Here is a 22,056-nt window from a genome sequence, read left to right as displayed (position 1 = left end):
TCTTTATTAATGGAGTTCTTGAAAAATCAAATAAAATCTAACATGTATATAGTAAAATAACATTTTTGATATTAAAAATATAATGAAATTGAAACCCTCGTCTCTCTATTAATGGAGATGATATCTATTCTTTCCCTCCATGCTAAATTTTGCCTAAAACAACCCTTATGCAAAAAAAAACACAACCGGACACGTGTCCCTCTAAAGTCTTCCAGAAACTTCCACAGTCCACACCACACTCGTGACTTTGAACTCTGCAGCAATCCAAATCTGCGACCCTGATCATGCCACGTGTCCCAACCGCCATGTCATCATCCCACGTGGCATCCGCTATAACCATGTATTTGATACGCTTTCTTCAACCCCTCTTCTTCTTCATTTCAACAACACCACACGACGTCGTTTCAATAAATTTCATTCTTCTTAACACACATTCTCTCTCTCTCTCTCTCTCTCTCTCTCTCTCTCGCTCTCTCTCTGCGTTTTGGAGCTTAAAGTTGTCGTTTTTCAGATCAGAGTTTTCTCGCCATGAACGGAAACAAAGCTATGGAAGATGCCAACGTTGAAGTGGAAGAGTGCAAGGAGAAAATGGTGTACATGTGGGGATACCTTCCCGGAGCTTCGACGGAGAAGATTCCGATACTCTCTCCAACGCAAGTTCCGCTCTCTCTCGCTTCAGATTCGTGGAAAGATGTGTGCGGTGGTGGTTGTGGATTCGCTATGGCCATCTCAGGTTCCTTCTCCATCTTTTGACTACTTTGACTAAATTCATATGTAACGATTAATCCATTTTGTAGAATTTTTTTAGATCTAAGCTTGAGAGAAACAGATACTTACTATGTTTCATTTATACTCTTTTTTTTAGATTCGTTCGTTAGAATTTGAAATACTGGTTCATTTCTTCTTTTTTGTGTTCCTTTGTTAGTTTCTGTATTAGAAGTGCGGTTTTGTGATTTTAAGTTGATTTCGATATGATTTTGAATCTTTTCGTTAATTTGTTTGTTTTGGAATTTAATTATTTTTCGTTAACTTCTGTATGATTTTGTGTGTTTTCTTTAACTTCTGCGTTTGTTGTGTGACTTTGTTGATTTCTTAGTTGTGTGTTGTGAACAAAAAATTGTGAGATTTTATATTTTTCATTAATTTCTCTGATTTTATGTTTTTTCTTTAACTTCTTCGTTTGTTGTGTCATTTTTTGTTTTATTTGTGTCATTTTCTGATTTTCAGCTATTTTCTGCGCCATTTTGTGTTTGTTGTTTAATTTTGCAGAGAAAGGGAAGCTCATAACGTGGGGTTCTGCGGATGATGAAGGCCAAAGCTATTTGACTTCAGGGAAGCATGGGGTAATGCAATTAGTATTCGAATGTAAAGCTCGATCTTTAATTTTGAACATGCTGTTAGGATTGATTTTTGCAACTTGTTGTGGAAATGTCCATATTTTTTGAAGGTTATTCCAGGGCCTGTTCAGCTTCCCACTGAGGCTTCAGTGGTAAAGGCTGCTGCTGGTTGGGCTCATTGCGCCTCTGTTACCGGTAATGCTTTGAATCCGTATTTAATTTAATGATTATGGGTAAATGGTGTAGCATTGTGGTTTCTTGTCAGTATGATACAGTTGAAATAATGTGATGTTGGTATCTCTAAATGGTAAATAAAATCTGAGCTTGCTTCATTGATTTTGGTAACTTGGTCTTTGAATCAGTTCATTAGAGATTATTACTGATGAGTTCTAAAACTAGAAAAGGAGACGTAAATTGATTTTTCGTATTTAATTTGATAAGGTTTGTACATTTTCTGTTTTATATATAAATTAGGGCAAGAGATTGATTGTCTTCTGAAATTCCTTTATGGTTATGATTTTGAGATTAGTTAACGTGGGTTGAGCACAACCTGACCAAATTGTGGCTGCTTTCTTATAAGAGATATGCTCAAGCATGATTATTCAATTGGAAAAGATGAGTAACATTTCCTTTGCTTCACAAAAAAATGATGCGTATCTCATGAGGATTGAGACAAAATGTCGGATATATGATGTTTTCCCTTAGGCTGTATGGCTACTTGCAATGCTTACAATTTTACATCTGAAATAATTGCTTAGGGGCATTTCCCATAATGGCAAAGCTCTTTAGGCTTGATATTTGGTATGCAATCATTATCATTCATATCAAAAGCCTTACCACCTCTAATTTTGAGTACAAGAAATAGGATGTCAAGGATCTCTTATAACTTCGTCAACTTCGTTTTCATAGCATGTAAAAGAATCATTGACCTAATAGGTTACCCCTTCATGCAAGGACCAAGATATAACTCTAATGCTTTTGCATGGAACTTACTGATTCATGTGCAGAAGAAGGTGAAGTATATTCATGGGGCTGGAAAGAATGTGTGCCTTCTGGAAAAGTTATTATTGATTTCACTACTGGGGGAAGCCTGCAAAAGGATGTTGCTGGGAAACAAAGCTCACCAGTAGCTGAACAAGGTGCTAACCATCGCTTATGCATCCGACAAAATAATTTAACAAAAGTGTTCTCTGATTTCATTTCTGGGAGCTAATGGAATTTCAGATGTTAAACAGGAAGCCCACAAAGCTCAAACACTAGTAGTGGGTCAGATTCTCATCATGATAACAAGAAAGTTGGAGCAGATGTTGTGAAGAGAAGGAAGATCTCATTTGCGAGACCGGAATCTGACAGTCCAGCATCTGGAGATGAATTCTTTACCATGTCCCCTTCTCTTGCTACCATTGGTCATGGGGTGAAAATTACCTCCGTAGCAGCTGGTGGGCGTCATACCTTGGCTCTGTCAGGTATTTCCCTTTGTGTCTATCTATACAGATGTTTATGTCCTTCTAGGTCTAGTTGGCTCTTCCTTGTGGTTACAGTATATAGTTTTGTAGGTTCTATGAAGTACGAAGATATCGAAGGTTTTTGATGTAATGCAAGACACATGATGCATCATAATTTTTACCAAAGTTTTCAGATGTGGGACAGGTCTGGGGTTGGGGCTATGGAGGCGAAGGACAGCTAGGTTTGGGTTCTCGTGTAAAGATGGTATCATCTCCTCATCTCATACCTTGTATTGAGTCTGCTGCTGGGAAGGATAGGTCATCAACTTTTCAGCAAGGAAGCAGTGTGGGAGCTCAAGTTTCAAAGGTTCCTGGAAGTTATGTTAAGGAAATTGCTTGTGGAGGTCGGCATAGTGCTGTGGTTACAGGTCAGCATTTTACTTTTGTCTTGTAGCCTTGCAAAAGCATCTTTGATTGTTGAAGTAATAATGAGTGACATAAAAAAATATTTATATTGTATGCTACATATGCTAATTCAGTTTCTGAGTCCTATAGATTGGTTACCAGATGTCAATATTCATTATATGCAGCTGAAAGAGATGCAAGTTTCAGTAAGTGATTAGCCAGAACCATCATAAATTTTAACAATTTATTATTTTGAAAAATGTTCTTCTGTAGATGCCGGGGCTCTTCTTACTTTTGGCTGGGGTCTCTATGGCCAGGTGAGTTTCCTTTTGACAAATTTTTTTTTTTTTTTTTCATCTTCTGTTAGGGGAAAGACATTTATTTTTATTGCTATGGATAAGTTGGAAATTGAACTTGCTGAAAACTCCAATAGTGAAAATGGAATTTGTGATACCTATTATTTATCACAAATATTGTCTAAAGATGAAGAAATTCCCTTAAAAAATTTAGCGTTCCTTTTCCAACCAAAGGCACCAGAAAACAGCAGATGCAGCACACTGCCACAAAATTTTAGCTCCTTCTCAAAAGCCCTAACCTCTAAGTTTAATATGAAGAAGCTGATGCAGTTCCGTAGGGCAAAGTCAATCATGTCCATAGATTCTAAAAAGCTTATTCCAAAGAAAACTCCAAGAACAAGAATGCAAAAGAAGGTAGTTTCAGTTTCTGAACTAGAACAACACATTACACACATTAGGAGATAAAACAGTGAAAGGTCCTAGTGCATTTCTTTTATGTGGTTAGACAGATATATGCATTTTTTATCTTGATAGAAGAAAGGAAATACTTCTGATGATAAAGTGATTGTGAGGAATCTTATATGCCACAAATATATAAATGTTTTACTTCTAGATTACAATATAAGATTAATGTATTGAATAAATAAGATTAAGCAAGAGAATCTTATTCAACAAACTAATGCTTAGGGGAAGGTAGGATTTGTTTTAGTCCATATTACTTTAGACATGTGGCATGATGTTACATGGACACAACAAAACCTTAAATATATGGACCATAACAACAACAAAAGCCTTTTTTTTTTCTACAAGGTGAGGTTGATCATGTGGATCAAATGATGCCATGATGTTCCATCATAAACCAAGGACATTTAGATCCAAGTCTTTTTAAGGACATAGTAGAACTACCGGGTACCAACAAAGTCTTATTCCCACTAGGTGGGTTCAGTTGCATGGATCAAACAATGCTATTAATATAAGCTTTATTCCCACTAGATAGGGTTGGCTACACATTGTAAATATAATGCTCTATTATAAATAATTTTCATTGACAAAGAGTTTATCGGTAAATCTTAATTTTTTCGCCTATGGTTTTTCTTATTTTTCCTATTTGAGATGTTCCATCACACATGTCTATCAAGATTTTGCTAGGTGCCAAATATTTTTTAAACCAAAAGGTTTCAAAGATGTTGGAGTTTCAGAAGTACCTTGGACTTCTCCCGACTTCAAGTGTTCCATTTCGTTTTGAATGGCATATATGTACTTCTTATTAATGAATTTCTGAGGAGGAAGATTATTTCATGTAATGATATGTATTGTTATGAAGCTCAAGTGTAGGAACCGTTTCTTTTAAACCTTTTTGCATGTAAATTTACTCCAGTGTGGGCAAGGGAATAATGCTGATCAGCTGAGACCAACTCTAGTTCCTTTGTTATTGGGAACTGGAGTGGAAAAAATTGCCGCGGGACTTTGGCACACATTGTGTGTTACAGAAGATGGTCAAATCTATGCATTTGGTGGCAATCAGTTTGGACAATTGGGTACTGGTAGTGACCAGACTGAGGTATGTTTTACCTTGCTCATTGGTCTACATATTTTGTTATCTCTAGAACAATGTTTAAATAATAGTCATGTGTTGGATGGGACACATGTTTCATTGGATTTAAATTCTATTTTGTCTTGAAATTTACAGTAATCAGTATTGTCTTATTTAAGCTTGCTGCAGTTGACATTATTTTAAAGTTGCACCGTTTTGTAATTTGGTTCTTGGTAATAAAAAACCCAGTACTGTTTAATTGAAATCAGCTTTGCAGCAACGGTAAGTTGCTGCTTAGTGACCATGAGGTCACAAGTCAAATCCTGGAAATGGCTTATCGTTTGCAGGGTAAGGCTGCTTATATCGACCTTTCCTAAACCTTATTAGATGGGAGCCTCGTGCACTGGGCCACCTGGAAAAACTATATATTTGAAAAGAAGCATCATAAAGTCCTATACTGTGCCCATGGCATATAGTTATGATGATGTAGTTTTATTGTTTATGATTCATTAAAAATTGTCGTACCTACCGCCTAAAATGTTGTTAGATTCAGTCAGTCAATCCAAGATTTTTAGTATTTAATGTTTTAAATCTTGCAGATATTGTTTTTTACCACAAATTTTTCCTTATTTATCATTTTTTTATATCTTGGTCCAGTGGATGATTTATTTTCCTCCCTTTTTGTAATCATCTCGTCTCTCAATGAAATTATTTTTTCTATCAAAAAAGATTTATTATGTAATGTTCCTGCAGATTACATTATTTTAGAACCTGCAACATTTTCCAAATTGCTTCATGGAAATAAAGAAAATAGGACTTTATGATGCTTCATGGGTCAGCTATGTCTTGTTTCTTAAATGAATGAAGGATATTTATCATTTTTGTATTGTTAACTTCATAGACTGATTGTATGTATATGGTGATTATCTATAGCTTTGCTCCAAAATAGTTGAAAATTACTTATTTCTGTGTAACTAATTAACTTTTTGTTGCCCAGACTTCACCTAGACAGTTGGAGGCTTCCTGCTTTGAGAATAAGCGTTCTAGTATAGTTTCTTGTGGGGCGCGCCATAGTGCTTTGCTAACAGGTATGTCGCCATTAGGACTGAAGGGGAAAGTTTAAAACCAAAGTTACTGTGTATTTTGATGGTGTTATGACTTATTAAAATTGAATAGACCAAAGATATTTGTGCCAAGAATCATTCTATGGGCTATGCAAATTTCACGCCAATTTCATATATGATGGACCATGCACATCATTAGGCTGCTTTGTGATAAGTACCTTGGGAGAGTCACCACAAATGCTAGCTATTGTAGTTAGAGCGCCCAAGGCCTTATAAACCTCATACTAGAATCCCATACTTCAATGTGGGATTCAAGTCCAACACCTTGCAATTAGATCCTAACATCCCACCATGCTCTGCAACCCTAGCACCCATGCGGACTGGCTATGAACTAGCCCCGGGCAAAAACTGCAATGCTGGCATCACCACCGATGATGTTCTTTGCAGTCGCGAGACATGGTGGAAGGCTCTGATACCAATTGATAAGAACTTTGCGTGAGCCACACCACGAAAGCTAGCTATCGTAGTTGGAGAGCCCAAGGCCTTGTAAATCCCACACTATGGGATTCAAGTGCAGCAGATCATGATACTTTGTCTCATCCTTTAACCAGTATTTTTCATGCTTTAAAATCTTGACCAGGACATATTTACATAAGTTTGATGAAAAACCATCATAATTTGTGGACAAGAAAAGTATTTCCAAGAAAACAAAATACTAATTACAACATAAACTTTTAACATTATTATAAAAAAACACTATCATGCTTCACTCATGATCTTATGATAACTCCACTTTTTTCCCCTTTTCATATGGAAGATGATGGTCACATATTTACTTGGGGATGGAACAAATATGGCCAGGTATTCTCAATAATCTAAATTAACTGTTACTTAGTAATAATCTATCTGACTTTATTTCTGATGATGATCTACTTGGACAGCTTGGCCTGGGAGATGCTATTGACAGAAACATCCCTTGTCAAGTTCCTATTGCTGGTTGCCGACCAAGAAATGTTGCTTGTGGTTGGTGGCATACCCTGTTGATAGTGGACAAATCTGTCTGACAAAATTTGTTTATTAGCCTCAAGATCTGTTGCACAGTTTTGATAGGTTACTGACTAGTCCACATTTCACTAGTGGAATGTAGATATGTCCAAAATCACCAAACATGTTTCCTGGTTTGTTTTCTTCCCTTTCCCTAACTCTTTCCATTTCTAGATTGTAGGCTTAGCTGACAAGTATTTATGGTTTGCTTACAGACAATAAGGGATGCAATAGTGTTTCTTTATGGTTGTAATTTACAGCACTTGTTGCGCCCTTAAATTGAACCTTTGGGTGAAATGATGTGACATAATATTAAATGTTTTATAAGTCTCTCTATGCTGATGTCCTAAACTCTTGAGACTCTTAATTTAAGTCATAGTGAGTGGAATACTAAAATGGTGTAAAAGAAACAAAAAGAAGTTATAAGTTGGCATTGAGAAATTATGAATTGTAGTATATTTTAGTCCAAACTTGAGTTGTTTTGTCACTTGCCATATAGAACCTTATGACCTGACATTTTTAATGCATGTAAATGACAAACCTAATGGAAATAAGACTTTTTTTTTGTTTTTTGAATGAATTTTAGTAAATTTCAAATAATGTATTAGCTTGACTAAACTATCTCTGATCTAACCAATTAACGTATCTCATTTTTATTAGGATAATCGATAATAGTTCAGGTTTATTATACTATAAAAGACATTGGCACATTAGTGTTATATCATTATTGTACTTTTAAGGTCCAACTATAGACTATTCATATATTTCATTACTATAGTTAAGACTCGCTGTATTTTAAGGAGTTAGAAGAACTAATTAAATTAAATATAGTATTTGAATTAACATATAATTGACTCCCCATTTTTTCTTTCACTAAAGCAAAGTGACTTAACCATGTTCACACTCCTAATTATATATAGATATGCCACTTTTACTGCCACAAAAACTTCACTATTCAATAATAGTGACTTTACAATGTTCAGACAACATTCAACTTGAATTAACCATCTTGACACGCTTTACACCAAATGGGACATTCATGTCCATTGTCCACTGCTGCACGAGGTCCTGTGAATGAGTTGTACCTATCTCAATCTGTAAAATTAAGCTGGAATGCAACTCTCAAATATGCACAAAAAAAAATAAAAAAACATAAAGTAAAGAGAGTTTGATGTAATGGTAAGGTTATTTTTTTGTGATGATCATTGGTTCAAATCCCGGAAAAAAAATATTTTTCTGTCTGGTAAGACTGTATACAATTACCTATCCCTAGACTTTATTAAATACGAGTCTCATGTACTTGGCCGCTCTTTTATTATAGCTAAATATGTAAAGAAATGGAAATTTCATGAGCTCAATGAAAAACATATTCTCGATTTTATCTTGATTTTGAATGGAGATTTTTTTTTTGCTACAAGTTGAAATTTTTTACTACTGCTGTACAAATGACCATTAGATTTGTTCTTGAGCATATTCAGAATAGCGTATGTAAGGGTAAAACAAAAGCAGAATATCTTTTGTACATTTAGATGCATACCCAGATTAATGTATTAGGAGCTATTTCCCAAGTTAATTAGGAGTTTTGATACCCTCTAATTTCATGAAGTTCATTCAAATGAAAATAATCAAACTATTTTATCTTCCATGTAAAAAACAATGGGAAACTATTGGAGGTCAATAACCATTAACCAAAAGACCAGAACAGTCTTTATTGTTGATTTTAAATAATGTCACATTTTAACATATGCACATAATATTCCTATCGGTTTGAGTTAACAGTGTTAAGAGTACGAAGCATCAGAGAAGAAAAGAGATACACCCACAAGGGATTAGATTTGAATTATGAGTGTTTATTTAATTAATGCTGAGATGATTTTTTTACAAATATCATAATAATATTGAATACCAGTATCACAAAGAATCCCACCAGTTATATAAGTTAATAAGTGTCCCAGCAAGATTATTTCCGAAGTATAAAATCAGAAAGTTAATATTAAAAAACATTCCAACACTTCTGGATATATTAATCACAACATTTTATAATACAAAGTTACATATTTTATTACTTTAAATAATGTTCTTAAAACACTTGTTAATATTTTCATCTTAGGTAAATAAATAGATAAAGTATGAAGTTTTTAAATCTTTTTTCCCTGATGACACTCCTAATTTATTGTTATAAAAAGAATTCAAATCCACAATCAAACGACTTGACCATAATTATAAATCAAGCATTGTAGGAGACACAAATACATTATGAATAATACAACATGCAAGCACCCTTATGTTGTGTCCTACAAAAAGGTTCTACTTTTTTGTAGCAAACACTTGTCTTTCTTTATAGTTCATCATGTCACATATAATTACAAAGTTGGTAAGTGACTTCCTAGTCACTCTTCCCTAGCTAGTAGCACTCGACATGGCGCATTTTCCGTCTCAAAATATGTGCCACTCTATATGCCATGAACTGTGATTGGTCAGAAAAATCCTTAATAATTAAACATTTCTTTCAACCAATCACAGTTTATGACACATAGAATGACTCACATTGTGGGACAGAAGATGTTCTCCACTTATTGAGTCCTTTTTTACATTAAGGCAACGTTTTATTTATTTTATCATTAACACAAAAATGCTGCAAGTACATTAACAATGACAAGAACACAATGATTTTTGCACAATTATACATATCTTCTACTTGATATATATAGAACTTGCTAAATAACACATAACTTTTAGGCCTGAGGGATTCTTCTAAGCTGCAGAAGATGCAATAAAGGACATAAAACATCCATTCTGTGAAAACCTCTCGGAACCTGTGCATGTTAAAATGTATCTTAGAACTTTGCTTTAATCAAACTTATGATAATAGTTTTAATCAAATAAGGTCTGATTCTGTACCTCGACGATGAATCGAGCCCAGGCAGTACTCGGACGTTCTTCTAAAGCACCTTTCAAGATGGTAAGGTTCATCTCTTGGATCACCTGAGCAATCTCAAGGAAAAGTCCATGCTCATTGCATATCATCTGTAACAAAAGTGGTAGGCAGTGCATTAAATTCAATACTTTTAATATGTGCTTTGGAAAATTTGAGAACCAAGTTCTAGTCTGCTGCGGAAAAAAAGGTACAAAGGGCGGCACGACCCACGAAGTTCCCACCAGGTGGGGTATGAGGATAGATATAAAAAAGAAACCATTTCTATGATTCAGACAAGTGAGCTTCATGTCATAAGGTAACAACATTACCGTTGCGTCAGAACGGTAAGGAGAAAAAAATAGCATACCTCTATGAGCATGTGCCCGGAGCTATCCAGATCTTCTATGACTATGGGCCATGGTAGTTCACTTTCAAAATCAATTGCACAGATCCTTCCCGGATGACTGCCTTTGATTTTCTGTTTGTTGCACTTCGGCACCTGTATATCAACTTGCCCAATGTCAAGCTTAAAGAATGTAGTACCAAACAAAGTTCTATACATTTCCCTCTATAATTCCTGTTCTTTTTTTTTTGGGTACCCGAAGGAAACAGATTAATGTAGAAATAATCAATCCATATATTTCACCGATTTTCAAATATCTCGTTCTTAAAAAATGCAGACTATGCAGCTACCATGTGGGAGATAAATGCAACATTTCTAGGCCATAAATTGTTTCAGTTCACGATAAAAAAACAAGTTTTCTAGGCTAGGAGATAACATGAAGATATATTGATACAAGTTCGATGACGCTCACCTCCCGATGCGCAAATCTTTTCAGTTTCTCAGCCTGGCTTGTTATCTTTCTTAAGTACACCATGTGGTTTATGGTCCGTTCCAAGAGGTTGTCAATGCTACACTGCATATCGTAAGGCCATAGACAAAAATAATTAGACAGTACAAAAGGACCTCAAGTACGCGGCAATGGTCCATACACAGAAAACTTACCCTACCACCGTCTGGGACAAGTTCCCTTAACTCCTTCATCCTGTCCATGATCATCTGTCTATCTCTTGGCCTCGATCTTTGACTATTGTCAACTTTTGCTCTCTTTTTGCTCTTGCTGAAGACCTTTGGTCCACTAATAGGCTGATGCATATGACTGTAGACCTTTTCCCCTCGTGCCTCGTCACGCAATATGCTCGAATTTCCATAAAAAGAGGGTGATGTAAAATGGTTAGTAAAACCATCTATGGCCTTGACCGTGCCTGCAGACATGAGATTGCTTTCGACGTCTGAATTTCTCACAATCAAATCACTTTCTTCAGAATTAATGTTGGGTTGAAGGGAACTGGTAAACTTCATCGGCATGGTTACAGGAGACCTAACACTGTTGGATACGCTTGAAGTATCATCGGAGGCACTGCATAAATTGCTAAAAACAGCATCCAAAAGATATTCTGGATCAACTTCATTGGGAAACTCAAAGCCATTAATGTGATCATGTTGTTCTTTATTTGGTAACAAAGTTGAGCTACTATATGTATCCTCGGCACGGATATGTTTTGACAGAGATTTGTCTGTCTGTCTATATGCAACTGATGATCCAAGCGCTTTGTGCAATTCAGACTCTGAGGGAAAAGTGAAGAAGTCATTCACATTCTCGACATCATTATGACCAGCTTCAGTGCCTCCAAATTGTTGCTGTGCAGTACTTTTACCAGAATAAGAGCCTGATCCGTTTGACGTCTCTCCCAATAATCCTACATCGTTTCCCCATTGAAAACAGGCCCACATCTCTTCTTCCAAATGATTTGTTTTGGTCTCATTTTCTTGCGACATGAAACACTCATCCTGAATAAATGGTGGCATTGTTGGGTTCAGCCTTGTTGATCCATTTACATCGAGTGTAGTACAACCTGAAACTTCACCTTTCAGCATACTATTTGTAATAGATGATTCATCTAAGCTATCCATAATAGTATCTGTGGTAGCTGAGAATGACCAATCCTGAATATTCATGCCCAAATTCAAAGGTTCGGCATTTGCTTGTTGACAATAAATCGACTGGAATTTATCCTTCACATTGGCAATGAATCTCGGGTCTTCAACAACCTGACTCTTGACAGGAAAAGATAGCATCATGTAAGCTGGGTAAGCATATAGCAAAGGTTTGCCATGTAAACACAAATTTTAGGACCAAAATGAAGGTATTATTAAGGTCGGGTAGATATCACAGATACACGATCCAAGAAATTTATGGAACATGATTTATATATAACTCCATTGGTGTATGATATCATGATATTACTCCAAATAGTAGAGCACACCTATAAGATCTAAATATAAAACATATACACACCGTTACAAATGAACCAAATTGTAAGACCCCGTGTGGAAGAACCGGTACAAGCACAATGGTCTGTGAAAAAAAGTTCATATTATCAGTTAACATTTGCTCGAGTTTCCCTCAAAAGTTACAGAAATATGATGCAATCATGCCTAAGTTGAGTAGTCATTAAGACATTGACTAGTATATGCACTATGCTTTATAATTCATCCCGAAATTAGAAATGGAAATTAGATCATTTCTAGTAGCAGAAACTAAATAAAATATAAGCACAATATCTTTTTACCTTGATTCCAGATGCAAATTGAACAAGCCACTCATCAGGACACTAGAAGAGGAAAAGGTTTCGTTATTAAGCATTTAAAAGCAGGGCCTTAACTAGTTTTACTTCTATGTGGAAGTTGTATGTATTGCTTCTTACCTCCGGGATTAAATTAGTATCGAAATTATTGGTCAGAAGATCCTCACAGAAAATCCAACAATGATCCCCGGAAAGAGCTATTTTACCAACAACCCTGATAGAATGATATCAGATAAAGTTATTGACTATGCATCACCTTTGAAGATCAGAATACAAAAAATGTTTCAGATAAACAAGATTGATATAATTGATCTAGCATCCTAGCCTTCAATTAAAGCCTAGATAAGTGCAACTTTGCAACATCGCACAATGAAGATTTTACAACAATGCTCACACCTACAATTTCAGGCATGATGGCTATGTGAAGTAGATGGAAAGCCGAAGGATTCAGCCTTCAAAACACGTTCTCATGGTCTCATCGTAAAAACATCCATTTAGGATTTCTCTGATAAAAGATGATAATAAGAAACATGTGATTTGCAACAACAACTTTAGTGTATAAAGTATAAACTATGGAGCGTAATTTGTTACCCTTCTCCCAGACTGTATTTAAGGTGAGACATTTCAGTCATGAGAAGTCGACATGAATAATCATCCGAACCATCAGTGATGTCACCCCTTGAAGAATATATCCAATCTTGGGATTTGAAATTGAGGACACCACCCAAATTTTCCATAGCCTCATTTGTTTTCTGGTAACCATAGTATCCATTTTCCCAGGTCAAAGTCCTAAAACAAAGAGACTCGAGTTATAAATTAGAAATCGAATCCTAAAGAACCCCAACATACTAAAATTATAAGGCAATTACAAATATGGAAAGAGTTTTTCAATCAGATTCATTAAAGGTAAATACTAGCCTAGTGATGGCATTATGTTACTCATCAACTTAATCTATAACAATCGAATGATCTCTTATATTATATGGTTAATTTCCAACTTCAACAAAGGACAACTGACCTTGAAGTTCTAAATTGTGTTTCTCAACAAAAAAACAGAAATAGGTGAAAATAAGCCTTTTGGATAGAGCTATGAACATCAACATAGAAAGTGGCCTCTAAAGTGAGTTGGTGTTTTGTTGATTGAAATCATCGCCACAACAATCATTTGATAGAAGGTGGGAGCCTCGTACTCTGGGTTGCCCTTTATATCAATCCGACTTCAGTCACCAATTAAGTCCTTCAATTTAAACAATCTTTCAAAGATTTTATCACATTTAAGGACTTATTTGGTGACATCATGATCTTGTGATTACTTAATTGAGAGTTAATTCAAAACATAAGAAACTTAATAGCCAAAAAAACAACTTACATTGGAAAATGGTGATTAAGCTTCCAAAAAACAACATATTTCCATTGTGTATCATAACATAAGCTCTTCAGAAACTGTGTTATAGAAGTAGCTTCCATCTGTTGTATTTTCCAGAACTTTGCAACAAAAAAAAGCAGAATAGCAGAAACACAAAACACAACCAATAACAACTTCAAAAACATACACCTAGCTTCCATTGTATGAACTTCTACCAGCTTGTTTAATTCTCAAACCAGCTCTTTTTTTCATAAGTGGCACTGATGCACCAAGGACTAAGAAAGCAACCATAGTTTGATTCCCACAACACAAAACTATGAGAAAGTATATGAATAGAGCCGTTCTGTCACAATCAATTATGAACTTAAGTGCTTAATAGTTCCATTTTCTGTGCCATTTGGAAACAAGTTGAAGCCAAAATCTCAGAAAGTGCTTTATAAGAAGACCCAAAACTTAAGAATTAATCCACAAAGCTGGTCAATAGAGAAGAACACACCCTGCAGCATCAAAGCATAAAACTTTTGTTTAGAATTTGTTCAAAAAAATCCTTTTTTATTACTAAGAAATTTTGATGGAAAAAGAAAATCAAGAGAAACCAACTATAGAAATGAAAAAACCCACTACAAAAAATACATTACTCACACTCATTCAAATGAGAGAGTAATTAAAAACCCAATTTTGAAGTAACTCTTAATAACCAAAAAAGAGCTTTTTTTTAAGTTGTGCTTAATTTTCTCATCAACCCAACAAACACATTTAACAAGTAAGAAATAATCCTATGTTGCTTACCACTAACTAGTACTAGAGTTGACCATGGAATCAAAGAATTTGACAATACACAAATTCATCACACTCCATGAAAAAGCAATTAAGTGAGATGGATATTCCAAATCCAAAGTAAAAGAGAAAGAAGAGTGACACTTTCTTTGTCTTTTGCACTAAAAAATCACAAACACTTGGATTTGATTATTGTACTATTGATGAATATGTCAACACAAACAACATAACCCTTTATATAGTAATAGAATGATATTGTATTGTGTCATTGTTCCACGGATTTGAAAGTGATTCAAAACTGAATTTGAGAAAATGGGATTAAGGTAGTAAGCTAAGTGGAATGTAGGTCCCACAGACAAGGACTCAGCCAGTGACAGAAGCTACCTTGTAACACTATTCTTCTTTTATTATTATTATTATTAAATTTTGATTAAATCTAGTTTAAAATATGTGCATTGATAATGTAAAGTTTTTATATTGTCAGTATATGATCACCATTGATTTGTATTACTTTTACTTTAGAATCAACAATATTTAATAAATCAATATTACTAGTATAAAAATACTTACACTATCAATGTATTCATATTAAATCCTATTTAAAAATCTATCATAATAAAAAGGTATAAAAAGTGAAACAAAATTCAGTATGTGTACGCAAAAAAACAAAATACTACTCCATTTCTAATTTTAAGTATAGTACTCTAATATACAAGCTCTAGGTTAATCTTGCCCTAGCATTTCACTTAGTTTTTCTTTAGTATGGAAGAATCCATGGGGAAAGAAGTTATTAAGAGAGAAAGAAGAAAGATTTAATGTTTTTTCACTCTAATTTATTTATATGTAAAATAAGTAAGAGTGAATAAAATTTTGTGCAACTCATCCTCAAAATTATTCTCTCCTTAATGCCAAGAAAGCTGACAAAAGAAGAGAAGCGTTGGAGAAAAGTATCATCCACTTGTCTTATATTCTTACCTGGCCAATAAATTAATTTAATATGTTATAATTCTCAATTATTTAATCAGTAATTGTCGCTACCCCACTTTTATGGATGCGACGCGTATAATGCAAATAAATATAATGAAGTCATTATTAATATTTTTTAGCAATAAAACATGAAAAACCAATTTAAAAAATAAGGACTGATTCATTCAAAAAGAACATTTATGTTCGAGAGTAGGTTACGAATGAGGAAGGTGTTAGACACCTCATGTCGCTCATTAAAAATGGTACCTAGATTAATAATATGGATATTCGTTCAAAATATTAATTTTATCTTCTTATTATTAAACGAAATAAAGAAAAACATTTTTTATAATTTTCGTGCCTGAGAAATACTTGCTTCTACGTATCCCTAGCTGCAATAGAGAAATCAAAATTATATATTTCCTTCATAAAATGGTTGATTGGTGGTATATTTTTTATTTATTTTATTTTTTTAATGACAAGATAAGATAGTGTGACAGACACGAGTACCATAGTGCATCGTCCCATTCCATGACTTAATTAAATTATTTTGAAAATGTCAATTTGAGATAACGAAACATGACACGAGTCTCATAGTGCGCTATTTCTCATTGGTTTAATTAAATTATTTTTGGAAATGTCAATTTGAGGTAATGTGACAGGTATCAGTCCTATAGTGTATTACCTCTCCTTGATGTAATTAATTTTTTTTTTGAAAATGTCAATTTGAGACAACGCGATAGGGTCTGAGTCCCGTAGTACACCACCTCTCCTTGATTTAATTAAATTATTTTTTAAAATGTCAATTTGAGGTAACGCGACAGAGCACGAGTCCCATAGTGCACTACCTCTCTTTGATTTAATTAAATTATTTTTTAAAATGTCAATGTAAGGTAACCCGACATGACACAAGTCCCATAATGCATTACCTCTCATTGATTTAATTAAATTATTTTTGAAAACGTCAATGTAAGGTAACGCAAAATGGCACAAATCCAACAATACATTACATTTCCTTGATTTAATTAAATTATTTTTTAAAATGTAAATTTAAGGTGGTGTGACATGACACGAGTCACATAATGCACTACCTCTCCTTTATTTAATTAAATTATTTTTGGAAATGTCAAATTGAGGTAAAGCGACAACACATCTCATGGTACATTACAACTTATTGATTTAATTAAATTACTTTTGAAAATATCAATTTGAGGTAACACGACAATGCACTAATTCCACACTGCACTATCTCTCCTTCCTTGATTTAATTAGATTGTTTTTTGAATTTTTCATATTTAAATATGTATATTATTAAATAAACAAACAATTTACAAAATACAACAAATGAATATAAAGCAAACAGAATGAATGAACCCAAAAAAATAACATCAGGATAAGAAGCGTAATAAACAAATAAAATAGAATTAATATAAAATTAAGAAAATAGAACCTAAAAAAATAAAAATAAGTAAATAAAAAATGTGAAATTGAATTAAAGTTTTATGTTTAGGGTTTGCAATTGGTTTGGAAGTTTAGGTGAAAATCAATTTGAAAATTTAGGTTAACAGTGGTTTAAAGTTTAGGTTAAAATTGATTTAAGAGTTTAGGATAAAAATTGATTTAGTAGTTTAGATTAAAATTAATTTGAAGATTAAGTTTAGGGTTTGGGGTGCCATGGAGGCAACCCCTTACTGGATGGGGCATAGCGGCCAGTGAAGTGACTCCCATAGCCAAACAGCCATTGTAGGCGTGACAGCGACACGACGGTGCCGCCACTACAGCCACCAATACACGTGAAGTATCTAACAATGATTTTTGTTTTCAATCATATCAACTCAATAATGTAGGCACATTATAAGAACAAAAACAAAAGCAAGACAAGTGAGTATAATATCTCTTTGAAGTGGAAGGAGTGTGAAAAAGATGGGATCAACTATTGGGGCCATTTACTTATAAGCATACTATGCAATATTTTAAAATAAATTTAGCATAAGATATTGGAAAAGCATATAACCAAGGATTATTTTGTAGAAAATAAATGAATGGTGAATGATTAAGTAATATTACATAGATATTAAACTTTAATTTGTATTAAAGCTCCAAAAAAAATTTAAACTCACGTTTTTACATCTAGACTTTAATTACATTTTTTTAATATTTTCTTGGAATAATGTATTGTTTGTTTTTAACCCAACTATTAATTGTTTTTGCCATACCTACGAATTATACCTCATGTAATACATCTACTTAAAAACAAAATAAAAATGTAATACATTTCCTACTTAAATGGTTGACTATTTTTTTTCCACTTTAATATAATAACACGGTTAAGCAGCTGACTTTCTTTCTTTTTCCTAATTATTAAATAGTTGACTTTATTGCTGAAAATTTGACATAGAAATGAATTTTTGTTTTTAATTGATTAGTTTTATTTTAATGATAAAAAGACGCTTAAAAGAGGTATGATCAAACGAGCATCGTTAAATGTCTATTTTTAACAACGTTTGTTCAAACAAGTGTTGTGAAATATTACTTTATCTAAATATGAAGAAAATAGAGTCGTTATACTTTCATCCTTTTTTCATTGTTGGTTAATATGTTTTCTAATTTCTCTTTCATCATTTTTTTGATTATTTTAAGGTTTTTTTGGAAATAAGAATCATGCTCTAATTAGAGAACGATTCTTTATTTACAGACAAGAACATATCACTCGTAGCGATACCAAAATTTACAAACGGTCATTATTTTGTTAAGAACTACAACTAGAGATGCTCTTATAACACTATTGTTGTTTATTTTATTATTAAATTTTGATTAATAATAAAAGTTAATAAATATTTAGAAATCTATCCAAATAAAAAGGTATAAAAAGTGAAACAAAATTCTAGTAAGTGTACCAATAAAACATTTTAAGAATACTACTTTAATAGACAGGCTCTAGGTTAATCTTGTCCTAGCATCTCTCTTAGTCTTTCTTTAGTATGGAAGAATAGGTAGAGAAAGAAGTTATTAAGAGACAAAGAAAAAAGATTTTATGTGTTTTCATTATATGTGAAATAGGAAAGAGTGAATAAAATTTAATGGAACTCCATCATTCTCTCCTTAATGAAAAGAAAGCTGACAAAAGAAGAGGAGCTTTGGACAAAAGTATCATCCACTTGTCTTGTATTCTTACCTGTCTAGCCAATAAATTAATTTAATATATTATAATCCTCAATTATTAATAAAATATTTCTTCATCTTCTCTATATTGTATGAATACTTTTGTTTTTTAAAAATTTATATCTATTATTTTATTTTCTCTTTCTGCCATATAATACATAAATTTATTATATTTCTTGTATCTTTCTTTATTAATGAGGAGAAGATAAATAAGTGAAAAATATTGAATACAAAATGCAAAATATCTTATAAAAACATGAAATAAAATTTTAGAAGACGACATATAAATAAAATGAGGAGAAATGATTATTAATAGTGTTAAGTTAACCTCACTCATTATAATCAATAATAAGTAACTTAAAGTAAACATATATTGGCCTTGGAAGGTAAGTAAGCAATTTCTCTAATAAATTCTTGCATTTCCATTACAAAGTTACTCTTCAATGATTTTTAAACTTAGCTTTAAGGATTGGTGTTAATACTTTCCAAATTAAGGGTTATGTAAACTTTAGCCCTAATGGTTGACGATTAGAAATTAACTTAAAGTAAAAATATATTTAGAAGATAGTTCCACTATTTCTCATTAATTAAATTGAATATTTATATTTTTGTAAAAATTGATCATTTTTTAAGCATTCAAATTAATGTATAACTTAGTCATCCAAAAACTACTAAATCATTTACTCGAGCAAAAAATGACAATCCTGTAGCAGGATATGTTTGTTTTAGTTTATAAATATCAACAAAGATTTTCAAGAAATATAAATTGAAAATAAACAAATATTTCAATATATTCACGAATATTTTTTCTGACAATAGCACTCATGCGAATGTGATCACCCTCAAATAAATACCCCTTAGTTATTGATATAGTGGTGGTCAAGTTAGATTCCAAATTTTTATATGTCAATGTGGACGAGTTTGAAGTCTTGGGAAAATAGTTATTAGGAGTGAACACTATTCCAAGAGTAAACATCTTTGTTTTCTTTTCCTTTTTTTAGTCATTGTTTTCTATCGGGGCCATTTATAATAATAATGTATAAATATTACACTCTAATTTTTATTTAAGCTCAAAAAACATTAAACTCATGTTTTCACATCTAGACTTTAATTACATTTATTTTGATTGTCTTGGAATAAAGTATTGTTTGTTTTTAACCAAACAATTAATTATTTTTGCCATACCTATGAATTATACCTCATGTAATACATCTGCTTGAAAACAAAAACAAAATGTAATACATTTCCTACTTAAATGGTTGACTATTTTATTTCCACTTTAATATAATAATATGGTTAAGCAGCTGACTTTCTGTCGTTTTCCTAATTTTTAAATAGTTGACTTTCATTGCTGATAATTTGACATAGAAATGAATTTTTGTTTCTAATTAATTAGTTTTTATTTTAATGATAAAAAGATACTTAAAAGAGATATGACCAAATGAGCATCGTTAAATATCTATTTTATACTTTTAACAACACTTGCTCAAAAGAGTGTTGTTAAATATTACTTTCTCCGAATCTGAAAAAAATAGAGTTGTTGCACTTTCTTCCGAGTTTCGTTGTTGGTTAATATATTTTGTCATTTCTCTTTCTTCATTTTTTTATTATTTTAAGGGTTTTGTGGAAATAAGAACTATGCTTTAATTAGAGAACGATTTTTTATTTACAAACAAGAACATATCAATCATATAACACTGGGATGCTCTTATAACACTATTATTATTATTATTAAATTTTGATTAATAATAAAAGTTAATAAATATTTAGAAATCTATCCTAATAAAAAGGTATAAAAAGTGAAACAAAATTCTAGTAAGTGTACCCAAAAAAAAGAAAATACTACTCCGTTTCTAATTTTAAGTATATTACTCTAATAGACAAGCTCTAGGTTAATCTTGTCCTAGCATCTCTCTTAGCTTTCTTTAGTATGGAAGAATAGGTAGAAAAAGAAGTTATTAAGAGAGAAAGAAAAAGGATTTAATGTTTTTTCAATATATGTGAAATAGGGAAGAGTGAATAAAATATTGTGAGACTCATACTCAAAATCTTCCTCTCCTTAATGCAAAGAAAGTTGACAAAAGAAGAGGAGCGTTAAACAAAAGTATCATTCACTTGTCTTGTATTCTTACTTGTCTAGACAATAAATTAATTTAATATATTATAATTCTCAATTATTTAATTAGTAATAAAATATTTATTATCATCTCTTTATTGTATGAATATTTTTGTTTGTTAAAATTTATATCTATCATTTTCTTTTCTCTTTCTGCCATATAATACATAAATTTATTATATTTATTACATCTTTCTTTCTAACCAATCTCTAGGGTTTCATTTTCTTCCCTTCAATGAAAGAAAACATTAATATTATGGTATATTTAAAAAATAATTATAAATTTTAGTTTTATTTCATTTTGAAATTTTCATAAACTTATTATTTTTTATTAAATGAGTAGAAGACAAATAAGAGAAAAATACTGAATATAAAATGCAAAATATCTTATAAAGACATGAAATAAAATTTTAGAAGACGACATATATAAATAGAATTAGGAGAAATGATAATTAATAGTGTTAAGTTAACCTCACTCATTATAACCAATAATAAGTAACTTAAGCATAGTATTCAATATTTTCAACAACATGCATGTCGAAGCACAAAAGAAAATTGGAGAGGTTATAAAAAGCTAAAGAGAAACAATGTAGCAGCAAATAAGTTTTATCCCCATCTTTTTCCATTCTTATCCAATTCATGTTTCGGTCCAATAAAAAAATGCGATTTAATTAAAAAAAAATTTAAAAACACAAATTAATATTTTTAATATTATTTAGAGGATGTTGATTAACAAAAAAAAAAACATGAAAACATGATGATTATGGAATAAAGGATCCCCTTCAGGGTTAGTATACCCTAACAAAGGATTAGAGTCAATATATCCTGAAAACAATACCCCATTTTGTATTTTGTGTCGCACTCAAACATGACATCCCTGATGATAGAGTCCATTTGAAATACTATTTTTAATTTTTCTTCTCATTACAGCATATGCAACATGTTAGTGTCATTTTATGAAACTAGAAGGGTGCATGT

The 22,056-nt window shown here is 32.4% G+C and overlaps 2 protein-coding genes across 4 annotated transcripts; one reads left to right on the top strand and one right to left on the bottom strand.

Annotated features, from left to right (window-relative positions):
* On the top strand, positions 471-7,449 carry LOC109360472 (ultraviolet-B receptor UVR8-like). Of its 2 annotated transcripts, XM_019605398.1 has the most exons (11): positions 471-733; positions 1,270-1,343; positions 1,448-1,532; positions 2,345-2,476; positions 2,573-2,803; positions 2,977-3,210; positions 3,461-3,504; positions 4,862-5,044; positions 6,015-6,105; positions 6,899-6,942; positions 7,023-7,449. In XM_019605398.1, exons 1-11 carry the CDS (start codon positions 529-531, stop codon positions 7,143-7,145), a joined length of 1,446 nt encoding a protein of 481 aa, XP_019460943.1. In that variant the 5' UTR covers positions 471-528; the 3' UTR covers positions 7,146-7,449. The 2 variants fall into 2 exon arrangements, 1 of the variants encoding a protein (XP_019460943.1); XR_002109173.1 differs by having other exon boundaries at positions 3,461-5,044; positions 7,023-7,104.
* LOC109360470 (transcription factor EMB1444-like) lies at positions 9,705-14,991 on the bottom strand. Of its 2 annotated transcripts, none has more exons than XM_019605396.1 (11): positions 14,847-14,991; positions 14,061-14,554; positions 13,283-13,480; positions 12,812-12,905; positions 12,677-12,718; positions 12,403-12,462; positions 11,049-12,161; positions 10,858-10,959; positions 10,410-10,541; positions 10,027-10,152; positions 9,705-9,941 (listed from the first exon to the last, which is right to left on the bottom strand). In XM_019605396.1, the coding sequence occupies exons 2-11, from the start codon at positions 14,255-14,257 to the stop codon at positions 9,861-9,863; spliced, it is 2,145 nt and encodes a 714-aa protein (XP_019460941.1). In that variant the 5' UTR covers positions 14,258-14,554; positions 14,847-14,991; the 3' UTR covers positions 9,705-9,860. The 2 variants fall into 2 exon arrangements, with proteins under 2 accessions (XP_019460941.1, XP_019460942.1); XM_019605397.1 differs by having other exon boundaries at positions 11,049-12,155.

Source organism: Lupinus angustifolius, chromosome LG11 (genome assembly GCF_001865875.1).
Source record: "Lupinus angustifolius cultivar Tanjil chromosome LG11, LupAngTanjil_v1.0, whole genome shotgun sequence".
NCBI lineage: Eukaryota > Viridiplantae > Streptophyta > Magnoliopsida > Fabales > Fabaceae > Lupinus > Lupinus angustifolius.
This window is presented reverse-complemented; position numbering and strand designations above follow the sequence as displayed.

Coding starts and splice junctions, on each gene's coding strand:
- LOC109360472 (XM_019605398.1), top strand. CDS start 529: ATGAACGGAAACAAAGCTATGGAAGATGCCAACGTTGAAGTGGAAGAG. Junction 2,477..2,572: donor CTCACCAGTAGCTGAACAAG/GTGCTAACCATC, acceptor GATGTTAAACAG/GAAGCCCACAAAGCTCAAAC. Junction 5,045..6,014: donor CTGGTAGTGACCAGACTGAG/GTATGTTTTACC, acceptor TTTGTTGCCCAG/ACTTCACCTAGACAGTTGGA.
- LOC109360470 (XM_019605396.1), bottom strand. CDS start 14,257: ATGGAAGCTAGGTGTATGTTTTTGAAGTTGTTATTGGTTGTGTTTTGT. Junction 13,481..14,060: donor CTTAATCACCATTTTCCAAT/GTAAGTTGTTTT, acceptor TCTTTGTTTTAG/GACTTTGACCTGGGAAAATG. Junction 10,153..10,409: donor CCGGGCACATGCTCATAGAG/GTATGCTATTTT, acceptor CTTTTGTTACAG/ATGATATGCAATGAGCATGG.